The following is a 17,620-nucleotide window of genomic DNA, read 5'->3' on the forward strand; positions in this document are numbered from 1 at the left end:
GGTGAGTCGTTTGTTGAGGTATGCTGGTCCGGTGTTGTGGAGTGCTTTGTGAGCGTGGGGGAGGAGCTTGAAGGTGATCCTCTTGTTGACGGGTAGCCAGTGCAGGTCTCTCAGGTGGGATGTGATGTAGATGTCGAGGATGAGTCGTGCTGAGGCGTTCTGTATGCGTTGTAGTCGTTTCTGGAGTTTGGCCGAGGTTCCCGCGTAGAGGGTGTTGCCGTAGTCCAGTTTGCTGCTGACGAGGGCCTGGGTGACCGTCCTCCTGGTTTCCTGTGGGGATCTATCTGTAGATCTTGCGGAGCATGTGGAGGGTGTTGAAGCAGGAGGAGGAGACGGCTTTGACTTGCTGGGGCATTGACAGCGAAGAGTCCAGGATGAACCCCAGATTGGGTGCGTGGTCAGTGGGCGTTGGTGCAGCTCCTAGCGCGGCCGGCCACCTGGAATCGTCCCAGGTAGAGGGGGTGGAGCCGAGGATGAGGACCTCCGTGTTGTCCGAGTTCAGTTTCAGGCGGCTGTTCTTCATCCATTAGGCGATGGCCTTCATTCCTTCATGGAGGTTGGTTTTGGTGGTGGTGGGGGCCTGGGTGAGGGATCAGCTGGGTGTCGGCAGCGTTTGAGATGACGTTGAGTTCGTGCAATCGGACGATGTTGGCGAGCGGTGCCATGTAAATGTTGAAGAGTGTCTGACTGAGGGACGATCCTTGGGGTACGCCGCAGATGATCTGGGTGTCTTTAGATCGGAATGGAGGGAGGCGGACACTCTAGGTTCTGCTGGTGAGGAAGGAGGTGATCCAGTCCAGGGCTTTGTCGCGGATCCCTGCGTTGTTGAGGCGTGTGCGTAGATTGTGTTGGCAGATGGTGTTGAATGCGGCCAAAAGGTCCAGGAGGATGAGGGCCACGGTTTCTCTGTTGTCCAGCAGGGTCCTGATGTCGTCGGTGGTGGCGATGAGGGCTGTTTTGATGCTGTGGTTGCTGCAGATTCCGGATAAGGACAGGTCCAGGATGTTGATCTCTTCGAGGAAGGTGGTCAGTTGCCTGTTTACAATCTTCTCGGTGACTTTCGCCAGGAACAGGAGTGGGGAGATGGGCTGGAAGTTCTTGAGGTCCGCCTTAGCTTTCTTGAGTATGGCATCATTTTTAAGGATACCTTTACCTGCTATACTGAGCCATTAACATCTCCCACAGATTCCTACGATGCACTATTTTTCTCACTAAAAGTACTCCCGACAGTAACCTTTGCTGGAGTTCAGACTTATCGGCCTCCTGGGCCTAGATCTTCCTTTACCCAGGATTTTACTAATTGTATAGAACCCTGCCTGAGAAAACAGAATCTGACTCTTTCACAAAATTTCATCTGGAAAACACCTTATGTAAGGCATCGCAGACTTTTAAAGAAATATTGGCATGCTGTCATCTACCTCAACTTGTAAAGTCAACCACCCATGATGCAGGACATATATTGGATGGCATTTCCTCTAATGATCCTCGTCTCATGGTGACCGTACCCTTTCCCCTCTCTTGCTCAGACCCTTATGTTGTTTCTTTCTCTGTATTGTTTCCAGTATTTCATAAAACAGCTAATTAAGGGTGGGAGGAGCTACGCGGGCATCCAAGATGGTCGCGTGAGCAGAGAGCTCCCGAGACTCGCGCCGCCCTTCTTTATCTATCCTACGATTATCCTGATCACATCGACGGGTTTTTGAAGTGCTACTCTCACTGATGCTGCCGATCCTTTTTTGGTCGAAATCGGACCTCGGGGACCATTTTTCTGTCGTCTTAAACTTTCGGGCCTGCCCACGGACGCAACCGGGGTCTCGGCTGCCCACTATGGCCGAGCTGTAATGCAACAACAACGGCTGCCTGGCATCTGGCCCGCCGGTGGTGTACCACTTTCACTTTCGGTTTCCGGCCTCATCGTCTCTGTCTCCTCCTACTCTGTTCTCGCCTGCTGCCCTCCCAGTGCGCACTCATCATCCTCTGGCTGGCAAGGAGGCCTGCAGTATTCCCTCTAACGAACTACACCTCGGAGCTTCTGGACTTTTCTCCGTCCCACTCGCCCCTTTGTGTTCTTGGCCGCCACTGACTGCAATATGGCGACAAAACCTGAGGTTGAAAAACGCAGGAAGACTGTAACCCGGGGGGGGTCGATCCAGTCCAATATGATCGAACGCTACACCCAGCCGAGAGGCTCCCCCGGTGTCACCAGCGTGGGCGCTGAAGGACCCCAAACGGACATGTCGTCTTCATCTGAAGTATCGCTTCAAGATCTATTGGCTGCCATCTCAGGACTTAAGGCCGATATGAGTCAGCAATACGAAGCCATCGTGTCCAAAATAGACTCGGTGGCTGTGGATGTTACTCTTATTCGAGCCGACCTAGCCAAAACGAACGAGAGGGTTAAGGCACTAGACCTGAAGGCGTCGAGCCTGGTGACGGACATGGCGGAGGCGCAATCTGAGATTGGGAATCTGCGCTCCTCGCATGATCTGCTGCTTAAACGTATGGAGGACTACGACAACAGGGCCAGGCGGAACAACATACGCCTAGTTGGAGTGCCGGAAAGCGATGGTGCTGCCTCGATCGATTTATTGGTCGAAGAACTTATCATTGCTAAACTTGCTCCGGTTGGACTCAGTAAGTTCTTTGCCGTAGAGCGCGCCTATCGTTTCCCAGGAGGACAAGTGAAACCAGGAGGCCCGCCGAGGCCTATCATTGCAAGGCTATTTCATTATCGAGACAGAGACGCTATCCTGCAGGCCGCCCGTAAACACGGCCCGTTGAAATATGACAATAACTCTATCTCCATCTATCCTGATTTCACTCCCCAAGTGCAACGACAAAGATCCGGGTTTCTTGGAGTGAAGCGTCGCCTGAGGGACCGGAGACTGAAGTACGCCATGTTGTTTCCAGCCCGACTACGGATTGAGTTCAGGGAACGGGCCTACTTTTTTGATCAGCCGGAGCGTGCTGCCGACTGGTTGGACTCGTTGCCGGCAGATGACTCTGAGAGCAGTGGCCCTGGCGGTGCGGAAGGTGGTGCAACAGCCCAGGAGTAATATGGGCCCCCGGAGGTCCGAGTTGAGACTACGTACTGTACAGAGTAAATTAATCATGTGCTCTATGTTATGCCCGTAGCGGTGCGGGAACGGGTGATTTCTCCCTTCCTCCTCGGGGGGTTCTTTGTGTAGATTTGATGGGGCGACAGGCACACTGCAGTTGGGGGGTGGCTTTTTAGTCAGCAGGGGTGCAGGGAGGGGGGTGTTGTAACGGGTTTCTGTTTGGGGGCTGGTTTCTGGGGTCTTGGATGTGTTTCGTTGTGTTTGTTATGTTTCATTTTTCATGGTATTTCACTGATTGCAATCATTCCGATTTTGGGGTTGTGGAGGGGGGTTGGGGTGGACTGCTTTTGCTGCGATGGGGCGGGGGTGAAATGCGGGTTCTTTCTTGGAACGTCAATGGGTTGGGAGACAGGATCAAACGGGGCATTGTTTTACAATTTTTGAGGCGCCATGCCCCTGATGTTGTGTTCCTTCAGGAGACCCAATTAATCGGTAATGCTTGTAAGGCCCTCGACCGTCGGGGTTACCGTCTGGTCGCACATGCTGGTTTCACCTCTGGGTCCCGGGGAGTGGGTATCATGGTGAGGTCCTCCCTAGCTCTTGCCGTTGACGAAGTTATTCTTGACGACCGTGGGCGGTATGCTGCTGTTTCCGGGAGGTGGGAGGGCAAACAAATTGTGTTGGTCGTTGCTTATATTCCCCCGGGGCTGCAGGCTACCACCTATGCCGATCTCGGCAGGACTCTTCTGGGCCTTCCTGATGGATTGTTAATCATGGGCGGGGACTTCAACTCTGTTATGTCTGGTGAGTGTGACCGGCTTCCCCCTAGAGTCCTGCCGCCATCCCAGATGTGGCTCAATGAGATGGCTGATACCTTTGGCCTGGTAGATGTTTGGCGCTCACTACACCCTTCACTCCTGCAATATACTTTCCACTCTGGTGCACATGGCAGCCTCTCCCGTATAGATTATTTTTTTATGTTAGCCTCCACTCTGTCCACTGTCCGGGAGGTACGACATCTTCCCCGGGGTATCGCGGACCATTCCCCCTTGATGATTAAGATTTTAGTGGGCGGCCTACTTGGTAATAGGATCCCCCCGGTCCCTTCCTGGCATTTCCGAAGCCCCCGGCTCCGCTCAGATTTGGTGAAGGCAATTGATTCTTACTTTGTTGAGAATGTGGGCTCGGTCACCTCCCCTACGGTCCTTTGGGAGGCCTTCAAGACGGTTATCAGGGGTTCTGCTCTATCACTCATTGCTGCTGAGCGTAGGGTCAAGAGGGAGGCGGTTTTGGCCCTTGAAACTGAGATCACTGCGCTTGAAAGTGGGCTGGGTGGGGACGACACGCCAGCATTGCTGCACACTTTGGAACTAAAGCAAGCTGACTACAAAGCTTGTGTCACTGATGCTGCTAAGTTGATGCGGGAGAACCAACTAGGTCGGCTGTATGATGTGGGTGACAAAGCTAGCAAACTTCTGGCATGGCTGGATAAGGCTGAACGAGCGAGTCGTGTTGTGCCTGTCATTGTTCGTGAATCCGGTGAGAGTGTCTCCGACCCTGGTGAAATTGTTGATTGCTTTGTGGACCACTTCCGGAAGGTTTATACACCGGTTAGTGATCGCGATGAGGCGGATTCTAGGCTGCTATTGCGAGATATAGCCCTGCCTACTGTTGCGGAGGAGGATGGCCTTGTCTTGGAGGCCCCTTTCACCGTCGATGAGATTGCTCTCGCTATCCGATCTTTACGCTCGGGAAAGGCGATGGGCCCTAATGGATTGCCCATCGAACTTTATAAACTTTGCCCGGACAAGATGGCCGCTCACCTGCGCAACATGTTTCTCGAGGCGGTTGAGGCTGGTAGCCTCCCCCTCGAGCAGCGCCTAGCTACAATAGTGGTGATTTATAAGGATGGCAAGCCTCGTGACCGCTGCACCTCCTACCGCCCCATCTCCCTGCTAAACGCGGAACCCAAAATCCTGGCCAAGGTTCTGGCCAATCGGTTGCTAAAGGTGATTTGCGACTTGATCCATCCGGATCAATCCGGTTTCATCCCGCATAGGAACACGGCCCTTAATCTGCGTAGGCTCCACAGTGTTCTCGCAAGGGCTTCAACTCTCGCCGAACCAGCAGTGGTCGCCTTCTTGGACGCTACTATGGCTTTCGACACTATCGAATGGCCTTATCTTTGGGCGGCACTTGCTAAGTTTGGCTTTGGTCCTAATTTCATCGCATGGGTCAGGCTTCTCTATGACCAACCATTGGCTCAGGTTGTGGTAAATGGTAGATGCTCTGACCCCTTCCCGTTAGGCCGTGGCACTCGTCAGGGCTGTCCGCTCTCCCCGCTCCTATTCGCATTGGCGCTCGAACCCCTTGCTGCGTGGCTTCGGTGGGAACCCTCTATTAAGGGGATCCGTTGGTCTCCGGATCTTGAGGATCGTGTCTCCTTGTACGCTGATGACATCCTTCTCTATCTTACTTCCCCTCAAAAGTCGCTTAACGTCCTCTTCGACGTTCTTACGTCCTTCGGTAAAAACTCGGGGTTAGTCATCAACTGGACCAAGTCCTGTGTTTACGTTATAGCCGGGGCGTTACCACCTCTGCCTCACAGGTTCCCCATATTGGTAGCGACCGACGGCTTCAAATATTTGGGGATTTATGTCTCTACAGTCTCATCGGTCCGCTATGAGCGGAACTTGTATGCTCCGCTCCGCAGACTCAAGCAGGACGTGCGACGGTGGCGTGAATTGCCCCTATCCCCATTGGGCCGAGCGGCACTCTTCAAAATGATGTCGCTCCCCCGATTTCTTTACGCCCTGCAAAATTTTTTTGATCCTGTTCCTGCCCGCTACTTCCGTGAGGTTGAGAGTTTACAGCGACAATTGATTTGGGATGGTCGTGCCCGTATTGCCTTGTCCAAGCTCACCCTCTCATGGTACGATGGTGGTATTGCGTTGCCTGATATAAGACGCTATTACTGGGCCTCACATCTGAGCGCTATCAACCATGCGACGTACTCATCGGAACCTGCTCCCGCCTTTGCTCTGGATAAACTATTACTGCCCGGTGGCAACTTTAACAGGGCGCTTTATTCAAAGTCACCTTTTCGACTCCTTACAGGCCCGACGAAGTGTGCAGTACGGGCATGGAGAGATGCTACTGTGGCCACGGGCTGGGGTGGCAGGCTGACTCGTATGACGCCACTGTATGACTCGGATCGGTTGGGTAATCTGTGGAAGACGAAAGGATTTGAGAAGTGGGACATGATTGGGATCAGTAAGGTGGAGGATCTAAGGGCACGGGGTGCTGTTAAATCCTTCGAGGTATTGAAACTGGAATACCGGCTCGATGATAGGGAGCACTTCCGATATATGCAGGTTCGACATGCCTTGTCCTCTGTCTTTCCCTCTGGTACCGATATCCCGCAGTCCTCCCCGTTGGAGGATCGTGTTTTAGACGGCCATGTCCCTGATAGCACTATTTCCTTAATATATAAAAAGCTTGTCAACAACAGGGCTGACCAACTAGAGAAACTTCGTGCTTCCTGGACGGCTGACGGGCTCGAACTCGACGACGAGGACTGGCAGTCCGCTATATCCTCCCCTAAGGAGGTAGCTATCCCGGCTCGGCTCCGTTTTGTCCAGCTGAAGATCTTCCACCGTGTGTATCTGACCGGAATGCGTCTGGTACGAATGGGTTTGGTTTCAGATGGACGGTGCAGGCGTGGATGTGGTATGGATGGTACCTTCCTTCATGTTCTATGGGAATGCCCGATGATTGCGGCCTTTTGGTCTAGAGTGCATGATGTTATGGGACGCGTCACCGGGATCCCCATCCTTCCCGAAGCGCGCCGCTGCCTGCTCAATGTGTGGGAACCTTCGGACTGCAATGCTGCCCAGACGCTCTGGGTTACTTTGGGCAACATGGTCGCAAAGAGAGATATAGCGCAGCTTTGGGGATCCCCTAGACTACCATTGCTCAGTGCCTGGAAAGAGAACATGGACTGGTGCATGATCCGAGAAAAAACTGTATATGAGGCGCGGGGGCGTCCCAAGAAATGGTCCAGGGTCTGGGCCCAGTGGAATTCATACCGCGGAGACATTTGCTCCCCCCCACTTGACTATGAGGTTCCTCTCCCCTCTTCTCCATGATTGGTGTTCCGTTTCCAATTTCCAGTATAGCATGTGCTTTCTCCCCCGTGCCCACCCCCCCCCTCGCCATATGTGCTCCTTTACTTATCGGCGGTCTTTCCCCCCCTCCACCCCCCCCTCCTGCGACCCTTGCCAGTATGATACCATGTGTTTGTGTGTTGTTGTTCTTCTCGACAAAATCATAAAATTAAACCTTTTTTCTCCTATTTGACATGGTGCTATGTTCCACTTGATAATGTAGACTCGAAATATTGCCTTAACAACGTACTGTCTTCATATTTCCTCTTCCAACATCCGTCTATGTCATAGCGGCCGGCCCCGCGGGGTTGTAGGCAGACGCTGTGTATTGTGCATTTATAAATAAAGGTTTTCAAAAAAAAAAAAAAAAAAAAAAAACAGCTAATTAAGGTGTTAATAGGATACTTAAAAGAAATGAACAAGGAATCACTCTCAAGGGCCTTTGCAACCAATATTGGACCAATCATAATGACTTCAATTTGGCAGCCAAAGAGTACTCACATTGGCTTATGTCAGCCATTGATTCCCTTGCTCCCCTTAAAGAATACTATGTAGGCAGGAAAAAAGCCCACAGCCCCCTGGTTTTCAGAGAAACTCAGAAGACTCAACAAAATTGTTGCCGCAAAGAGCGGATCTGGCGGAGACACTTCGACCCGATCAAAAGAGATAATCACAAGAAGATGTTAGTGGAATACAAAACAGTTGTTATAAAAGAAAAATCGTCATTTTATTCTCAGAAGACAGAATCACTTAAGTCCCCCAGAGAGCTATTTAAAGTGATTATTCTTCTTTCTTGTCCGCCTGCTCCATTATACGACAATTCGCAGGATTTTTGCGACAGGATTGCCAAATATTTCCAATCGAAAATTCTTGAAATTCATTCCTCATTGGACAGCCTTAACTCTGAACTCTCCAATACGGCTCAAACGACTAATTCTACATCCTACATCCTTCCTAAAATGGAAAAGAGCTGGGCTGTCTGCTTTTCTTTCTCATTTACAGACTAATCAACTCCTAGGGGGAATTACTTCTGGGTCCCCATTGGAACCCTGTCCACTGAAGTATATGATACCGGGAAGGGAGATTATTGTGCACCACTTAGCTTCAACTCTCAATCTGGCCATTTCCTCAGGATGTTATTCTATTAGCTTGAAAATAGCGGTTGTAAAGACCCTACTGAAGAAAACCAACCTGGACCAATCAGAACCTAAAATCTATCGACCCATCTCCTTGTTACCTGTTCCCGGTAAGATCTTGGAGAAACATATAAATGCTCAATTAAGCACTTACTTGGAGCAACATCAACTGCTTGACTGCTCCAAATATGGATTCAGGAGCGGCCATGGCACTGAGACGGCCTTAATAGCTGCAGTAAATATTACACAGACCCAAGTAGATGAATGAATGAATGAAATAGCATTTATATAACGCATGGCTACCCGGGATATCCCAGCGTTTGGGTAGATGCTGGGCATACTTCTTTATTAGTATTACTGGACCTATCTGCAGCCTTTGATACCATCTCCCCGACAAGACTGATCAACAGTCTTCAGGAAATTGGTGTGTCAGACTCTACTTTGGATCTCCGGTCCTCATTCCGGATAGATAGGTCACAGAAAGTAAAGATGGACCAATTTTATTCTGACTCTATCCCCATCTTCTGTGGAGTTCTGCGCGGTTCCTATTTGAGTCTCACTCCATTTAACATTTATGTCTCTCCGTTGGCTAAAGTGATTAGTTCTTTTGGGCTGGAGGCCATAGCCTATGCTGATGACACACAAAAAATGTGTGTCCATCACAAATAATTTAGAGGCCTCCACAGCCAATTTCAACAGCTGCATGTAGGCCGTGGCCTCCTGGATGGTAAACAACTATCTTCAACTCAATGGGGACAAAACCGAGGGCCTGGTCTTTGGCAGCCCACACTTTATATGGACCCACTCTTGGTGGCCAAAAATGCTCGGACCATGCCCTTGCTCTGCTGCAGATCGTTCCATGTCTTTCTCTCTCTTCTCCAAAGCAAGCAGCTGTTGCCTTGATTTTGTCCAGGCTGGATTACTGTAACACTCTATACTTAGAAATAACCAAGGGATCCATCCAGAATGCTGCAGCGAGACTTATTATGGAACTTCCCACATTTCACTCGATCTCCGCAGCTATTTGTAAGTTGCATTGGCATCCACTAGATAAACAAATTCTGTTTAAGGCATAAGTATAGTTCATAGGGCACTTCACAATTTTGGTCTAGAAGGAATTAAACATCTCTTCCAACGTTACGTCCCTACTAAACAGCTGCGGTCGGCCAACAAAAATTGGCTGGTAATATCCAGGTTTAGGAGGCCAAGGTGGGGAGAAAGAGCCTTTGCTAGGGCTGCATATAAGCTCTGAACACTCTCCCCCTATCGATCTCCTGCCTAGAGTCTTACCACCTCTTCTGTAAATCCTTAAAGACCTGGCTTTTTGCCCTAAATAACTTAGCGGACTTACACCTCCTATTCCCTGACCATTGGCTCGGTCTCAGCTCCTGGATGCCTTTGGGCAAAGTTTGCGCTTTATAAGATGGTCATTTGTTCATTCTCAAAATGTTCGTTTGATATGGGTGGGAGGCCCAAGAGCCGCTCTTTTGGCCACTGAAATATACCTAACCTCGTCATATGTTTTTAACACACACTACCACTTCCCAAAAGCCTCTCAAAGCTGCAGCTACTAAAATAATCGGAAAGCACAAGAAAAAAAGACAAACATAAGATTTACTATAACTTTGTGACTTAGAAAACGAGATGAACAACCAGCAATCCTTAATCTATGCCATGAAATCAGAAGACTGCTCCCAATTCCCTCCCAAATCTACAGAATACAGGAACACGGATGCCTTGAATTCTAAAGACCCAGGAATCAATCAATCCATTACAAAAAGTTATATGATGCAGTTAGGAAACTGATGAGCCTTTGAGGCAAATAAAGATGATGAACCAACATGGTTGTGTGAGTGGAGAAAAGAATCACAGACATGGATGAAGCACCAGTGGCGGCTCACCTACAAGCCTTACAAACAATAATGAAGGCACACAAGACTGCAAAACAAATGCTTGAGGACACTGAAAACAGACTGCGTTGCAATAATGAACCCTTTATTGGAGTAAAAGAGAAGACAGAGTCTGCTGAACACATATCAAAGAAGTATTTGATGAGCATCCAGATCCCTCCCACCATGATCACTGATCCAAAGCCCAAGGACCTACCTGACTTAGGGAATCAGACGTTGTGATGCCAGCGCCCATTCTGCTTAACTGAATGGACAGAAGACACAAGTACAGAACTTTCAAATCTCCAACCCTTAACTAATTGCATAATTTGTCCAACTGGTGCGAAAAGGCCATCATTCCTGCCAACAAACAGAATGGATCTCGAAAGGCACCCAGCATGCTATGGTCTTCCTGACAAGCATCCCAATCCAATCAAGAAACACAGCTTTTTTCGACAGGGGACATTGGGGCGTTTCAATCTATGTTCGAATCCTAGGAGGCAGTGCAGCCAACCTTAATATGGCCTAGACAAATTCAAAACTAATGTAGGCAAATCTGACACATTCTGTGCCAACAGGTCCATAGTAGTAACGTAAATAGTAATTTGTGCTTGTAGAGAAGAATACGGTTAATACAACAGATCTACTATGGTTAGGAAGTCCGAGTTTAGCCATTCAGATAACGGGTCACTTTACTTTCACTTGTTTCACGTGGACAGTTATTTTAAGTAGGCAGACAGACTTTTTTTAACACTTTCGGTGCTCATGACGAGCGCTCGTCATGAGGCACAGTGGCGCTGTGCTAGATCGTCATGACTGCTGCGGAACGCCCACGCCGGGATAATTCCCCTCCTGTGCGGGGCGTTCCATTGAGTGGGCGGAGTCATGAGGAATGACCGTCCTGCATGACGAGCCGAGCTCGTCACAAGCTACGCGGAGAAGGGGCTAACGGGAAAATATCAGCATACTTTTAATGCCAGGTGATTTGTGAATCTGAAGATTAATTGTGCTCAGTACAGAGCTGCGACTGCTAATTTCATGCATGTCCCTCTTTCCACTGGTAAACTGCCAGAATCTCCTAAGCCGGAAGTCCCTATGGATACGTACATATTAGTTCTCAAGAATCTCGCGGTGCCCAGAGAAGGGCAACAATGAACGAATTAGCTCACTATTCAAAGCAATCCTCTCCATCCCAGCGTCGGATTGGTAACGTGGGCACTCTGGCAATGCCTGAGGGGCCGGTATCTGAATACCAGCTGTGGGCTGCTTTTTTGAACAGCGGTGGGGGGGGGGGGGGGGGGAGTGGAGTGGGAGGGGGGCGATTTGGACGGTTTCTGCGTTGTTGCCTGAGTGGCCTTTCTTAAGGCAGATGGACGTCCATTATCTCCCTTTAATCAACTCCCTTTCTCTCGCTGGGCCGGCCTATTAATATATGCAGACTGAGCAGGGGGCCTGAGTAAAAGTGGCCACACTTGTTTTTAGGTGTGTTTCACCAGTGTAAACCAATCCGTGCATTTTTTTTATCCTCATACAAACACTGCTTCGGCAAAACACTGCTTTTGTTGAAGCAGTATTTTGCGGAAGGCAATTTGGAAATGTGGGCCACTCTTTTTTAATCCCAATCGAACCCAGCTCCATCCCGCCCGCTTCCTAAATTACATATATAAAACGCACAGTTCTACAAGTAACTCATTACATCTACAAAACAGAAATTCAATAAAAATAAACATACCTTTCTATATGCGTGGAGCCCAAACCTAAGGAAATATCTAGGAAATTATGCCACGAAGTTTCAGAAAATAGAAGAGCAAGCAGTGCTCTCCGCTGGTAAAGATCTGTGCAAGTTGTAATTCCTAGAGCCTTTAACATTTTCTCAGTTACTTTTCCTATGCCAGGCACCTGTGCGAGAATCAAGACAAATCACCGATTACACTCACGAAAAAAAACTGCAATGTAGGTTCTGAATACGGTTCTATATTAAACCAGTCAATCTATAAACATTCACGCAAAACAGGTACGTTTTTAGAGTTCAAATTGTCCCCGGCAGTCAGTGCCTTTTGAACATCTCTGGGCACTCTGATAGCAAAGAATCTCTCATTGCAGAAATCTTCACTTTTTTCACATATTGGAAGCTTTTTTGTTATTACTGAACTTTAAAAGAGGTCCATTGAGTGTTTCACTACACCTTAATACATTTTATGATTATCTTCCATTCGCCAATGCAGTCAAGAGCAACTGATCAGCACCTTAAGGCTGTCTGTGCTCTTTATCTGCACCTCACAATGAACAACAATTATTTACCTGAACCTTAATATGGTCTGCGCTCATTGCTTTGCACCTTAATACGTTGTCGTGCTCAGTGAGCCAAAATAGATTTATTCGAGTTAAACTCATAAAAGCAGAAGGAAAACATCCATGACTGCTATAAAATTGCACAATTACAAGATAATGAATTAAAAATTACATGCTTAAAAGTTAAAAAATAAAAACATTACCTGGGCAAATGGAAGAGTTAGAAATGTATTTTCACTAATTACAATAAGATTACATGGTCAAACTAAGTAGATTAGAATTGGTATTCAAAAAGATTCAGTTACCCCCAATTTATATTCTGTCTTATCACCCACACCCATCCTAAGTACTTGGCTACCGCTACTGAGATGAATGGCTAAGTGCTGGTGCGTATGAGCCTTTCTGCTTCGGTGCTGCTATTAGTACCCAGTAATTTGCATATTGGGGTAAGCCAAACACGCCTTGGGGTAACATATACAGGGCAGGCAAAAAGAAGATGAGCAATTGTTTCCTTTTGAGTCCCACAAGCCGGGCAGATATCATTGCTTACATCAGTCCACCTGGAAGTCAATGACCTCAGGGGTAATGATCCAGCCCTAAGCTAAAAATAGAGCTTCCTATCCCCAGGCTTGGTAATAATATCCCAATAGGGTTCAAGCCTTGGCATAAGTTTTGCCTGTAGAAACCACCCCCCCGCCAGAGTATATGAATCAGTATAGCTCCAGGCATGGTATGCAGCCTGTTTGCAATATTTCTCCTTTAAAAACTTCTTAGATGGGAAAGCCGGGTTTGTCCACAACATTTGCATACCCAGAGCAACCAAACTATTTCTCACATTTCTTAACCAACGAATCTTGTGGAAGGAATCAGAGTTTATAAGATCAGCAAACCCTGCGGCATATAAAGAAAGCTCAGGTGTCGTCCACAACCTACGCCAGTATAGAATAGGGTGCAGCTTTGCGACATCTGCAATAGCTTTCCTGGCCAAAACAAATCTTAACGGCTTTAGGGGGGTACTCTGTGGGAGACTGGTGATATTACGAAGGAACTTATTTTCAGAGAGGGTTAGTGGTACCATTTTCTCAAACCCCCATAATTCCGCGCCATACAGAGAGAAACTAACAGCTTTTGATTCGTAAACTGGAGAACAGATTTGATTGGTTTCGTTAGTGACTTTTTGTGCTCCATGCTTAAAACTCCTGTAGATTGCCATGTTTTAAAGCAGCCATATCTATATAATGGTCCCACTTGAGATCCTTTCCTAAATGGACACCTAAATAGGTGAAAGCTTTGACCAATTCAAGCGGTTGACCATTCATTGAAACTTTCCCTTTAAAACTACGATGCGGATTAAAAACCATACATTTCGTTTTTGCCACGTTAACCTCCAGACCTCGCACTCGCTGTAGGCCACTAGAAGTTTTGGATATGATTAGCGTGTCATCCGCAACCATTATAATCGGAATCTTAGTACCAGCTACGGAAGGGGTGTCTGAGTTTAGTGGTAACAAGCAATCAACTATTCAGTTAATGTACAAAGAAAATAGTGTTGGGGCCATGGCGCAGCCTTGTCGCACACCACGTTCAACCAGGAATTAGGTGGTGACCCTGCCCTGTCCACCCCATTGGATTTTAGCATAGTTTGCTTTGTGCAGCCTCATTAACATAGATAAAATCTCATCAGAGAGGCCTAATTTCTTTAGTATCACCCATAACTGTGAACGGGGAACAAGGTCAAATGCCGCAACCTAAGTCAACAAAGGCAGCATATAAGCTGCCTTTGCCCAGAATCACAGTCTTCCAATAAAGGAGAGTGAAACGGAAGACTTGATCGATAGTATTTGTGAAACCCCGCTTGGAAGGGGGACAGTATACTGCTCTCCTCGATCCAGTCTAAAATTTTATTCAGGGTCATCCTCCCAATTACCTTTTGAACCGTATCTATCAGACTGATAGGTCTGTAGTTTCCCGGTTGAGATTTGTCACCCTTTTTGTACACTGGAATTATCACCTCCCCTTTCCAAGAGTCCGGGATCGGGGCACCTTGCTCTATAGCATTTGCCAACATAATATATGTGCCCCACCGTGCCTTATCCTGAAGAAAAACATCGGCGGGGACACCATCTGGTCCTGGCGCCCTACCTCCAGCCAATACATTAAGGGCTATTAAAACATTATTATCATTAAAAGCCTCGTCTTTATAGAAAACAAATCTAAGATCTTCCATTTGATTCTCTGAACGGTTACGCGCATATTGTGGTCTAAAATAATTTACCCATCCTTCCTGCGAGACGTGGTTTTGGGGCTGGTCAGACTGGCCCCCCCCTACCCCACTTGATAATATTCCAGAATAATCTGGTATTCTTCTTATCGCTTGCTTCTTTAAGCTCCTGCCATTGGAGCTCATCCCATAAACTCTTGGCTTTGTGGATAACTCTTTTGTATTCCTGTCTAGCTAAGTGGACAGCATCCAATTTCCCAACCCTGATTACATTACCCAAGGCAATTCTAGCTCGCCTGCAGTCATCATTATACCACCGTAGTGGTTCAGAGGCAGCTAAGTTCTTGGTTTTGACAGGGATAAGAAATGAGCACTAATACGCTTAAAAAGGCTGTTGTGTAGCAGGGTTACACTACTCAGATCGTCTCCAGAGGTATTCACATGTTCTAAGGCCAGAATGGCTTTATCAACCTGCTCAGTTATATTATCCGAAACCTCCAGCTTTGTAACTACATGTGACCAATTCAGTCGTCGCATGTCATTAGTAGGGACAATATTTGGGGCACAAAGCTCAACCCCATCTATCCGTGGTTGGTCCCATTTCCACCAATCATGATTTACACACAGGGGGTTATGATCGCTTTCCAAGCGCTACTTGACCATCATATCGGCTATTGTGTGCCAGAGCTTCAGACTACAAAGGACATAATCGATCCTGCTTTTACTACGCCTATTGATAAATATGTTAGCCCCAGACCTATCTTTCAAAGTCCTACCGTTAAGCGCCCTAAGTCCCCTTTCATAGCAAATGGTATTGATCTGACTAACAACCTCAGTCCACTTCTTGACGGGGTTAAGTTCTAGTTTTGGTACCCCCCATTGGATATCTTCATCATCAGTAAAGTGCCAATTGGGAGTAACCAAGGGCTCAAAGGTTGAATTCAGATCACCCGTGACAATCACACTACTGTCTGCCGAGTGCAGCTCGAAGAGAGAGTCCAAGGCCGCTATAACCTGGCACTTACCCCACGGAACCCCCCTCACGTAGACATTATAGATGTCCAGAGGACCCAGAGAGCCCAAGTCCAATCTTAAGACCTGGATGTCATTACTCTTTGAGTGCAATTCATTGATAGTCAGAGGGAGTTGTTGGCGCACCCAAATAGTTAGGCCACCCATTGAGCGCCCTTTGACCCCTTTAACTGCAGGTACAAAGAAATTTAAGTAACCCAGGCAAAAGTGTGGCTCAGACAACCACGTCTCTTGGAAGATGCAAACATCAAATTTACTAATAAATGTTAGCCATTCTGGCGATGATATTTTGGTACCCAGGCCTGCTACATTCCATGAAATTAGTGTGCCACCCCTAAGATCGTAAACTATGGGTGGCAAGTTATTTCCTTCGCTTGTGGGATTTAGCGTGGATCGTCTCTTTGATCCAGGATTGAAGGAATTATTTGTCTGATTTACATTAAAAGACCTCCCTTGGTTGGTGCTAATAGAGGGGCTAATATTATCTATCTGCGAGCTAACCGCCCTAGGCGGCAAAGAGGTGCCCAAACAGTTTTCAGTCCCTTGCAGGAATATTATTTCCGTGGTGTGGCTGGCAATGTCAGCATTACCAATTTGGTTCTCTGATCTATAACTAGACCAAGATCTTTTGTCGGAAATATAAGTATCAATTCCTCCCCTGCCAGAGTCCCTAGCACTTGGACTGGACAGACTTAGGGCAGGTACATCAGGGAGTCAATCAATATTTTCCAACATAGAGCCTCCAATGCTACCCTGTGATCCCTGCCCAGAAGGTAAATAATCCCGAAATAAAGGAGGGATCTTCCTTAGCTGGATACGCGAGTGCGCTGGTGGGCTCGTTCTAAATTCAAGAGAAAATAGGTTTTCAGCCAGTAGCTCTGAGGTCAGTTCAATACAATCATATTGTTGAAGCCTAGTCGCCTTAGTAATATCATCCCTGATTACCGATCGGTACCCTCTGACATAACGTAGCCAGTGAATAGCTTTGTTAGTCAGAGAGTCAGCACTCTCATTCTTTCTCCCTACATCTAACTTGGGGACATTAGTCATGTAGATTTTATTTGCTCTACATAATCCCCTTGTTTCCGGACCCTCTCTTCTAATTTTCTAATTGGGGTTTTATCTCTATTAGACAACCTTTTGGTAGTGCCCCACCTGGTGTCGGTTAACAAATACTCCCTATCAGCTATCTTCGTTAGGTGACATTGCTGGTTTGTTTTGGCCTATCCAGGGGTGGGGGGGGGGGGGGGGGGGGGGGAAAGGGGGGGGGGGCGTAGATCTATTTGTCGTAAGCAATTCACTATAAGAGGGTGGGGCTTAACGCCCACCACCCGCTGTCTTTCCCACGACCAGCGGGTTTGCCATACCATTACCGGGTTTCAAAGAAAAGCAGTTAGTGTCGTCAACTGTGCTCGAGTTTAATAAAGTACGTGTCTCCCCATTTTTTATAGGCCCTACCATAGCAGATACATATACAATCCGGGTTTTCATAGACTCGCGCCAGGATACTCCAGCAGTAATTGAGCGCGTTATAAAACAGCATAATAATAATAATAATAATAATAATAGACTCGATCTCATCCCATAAAAGGGATACTTAATTCATTAGGCCTTGAATATCTAGTGGGTCATTTCTACCCTTATCGCTAGTTTGGGCTCGGGAAACCGGGACATAATTTGGCAAGAGATTTGAAACGGGATTTAAAACGGGGTCCACACCTAAGCCAATTGGATGCGGTACTTGTGTCATAAAACTCTCGTTATGTACGTTCGCCAGAACAGAAAACCTATTAGTACAAGGAACTGATTGGTCACATACAAATGA

General features: G+C 47.6%; 1 protein-coding gene across 3 annotated transcripts in view; it reads right to left on the reverse strand.

Annotated features, from left to right (window-relative positions):
• Window positions 1-17,620, reverse strand: part of POLK (DNA polymerase kappa) — an 869,741-nt gene that overhangs the window by 116,612 nt on the left and 735,509 nt on the right. For all 3 annotated transcript variants that reach the window (XM_086960765.1, XM_086960763.1, XM_086960764.1), the window contains one exon: window positions 11,983-12,149. In XM_086960765.1, coding sequence (XP_086816891.1) covers window positions 11,983-12,149 — 167 coding nt within the window. The remainder of the gene's footprint in view (window positions 1-11,982; window positions 12,150-17,620) is intronic.

Source organism: Lissotriton vulgaris, chromosome 3_1 (genome assembly GCF_964263255.1).
Source record: "Lissotriton vulgaris chromosome 3_1, aLisVul1.2, whole genome shotgun sequence".
Classification (NCBI taxonomy): Eukaryota; Metazoa; Chordata; class Amphibia; order Caudata; family Salamandridae; genus Lissotriton; species Lissotriton vulgaris.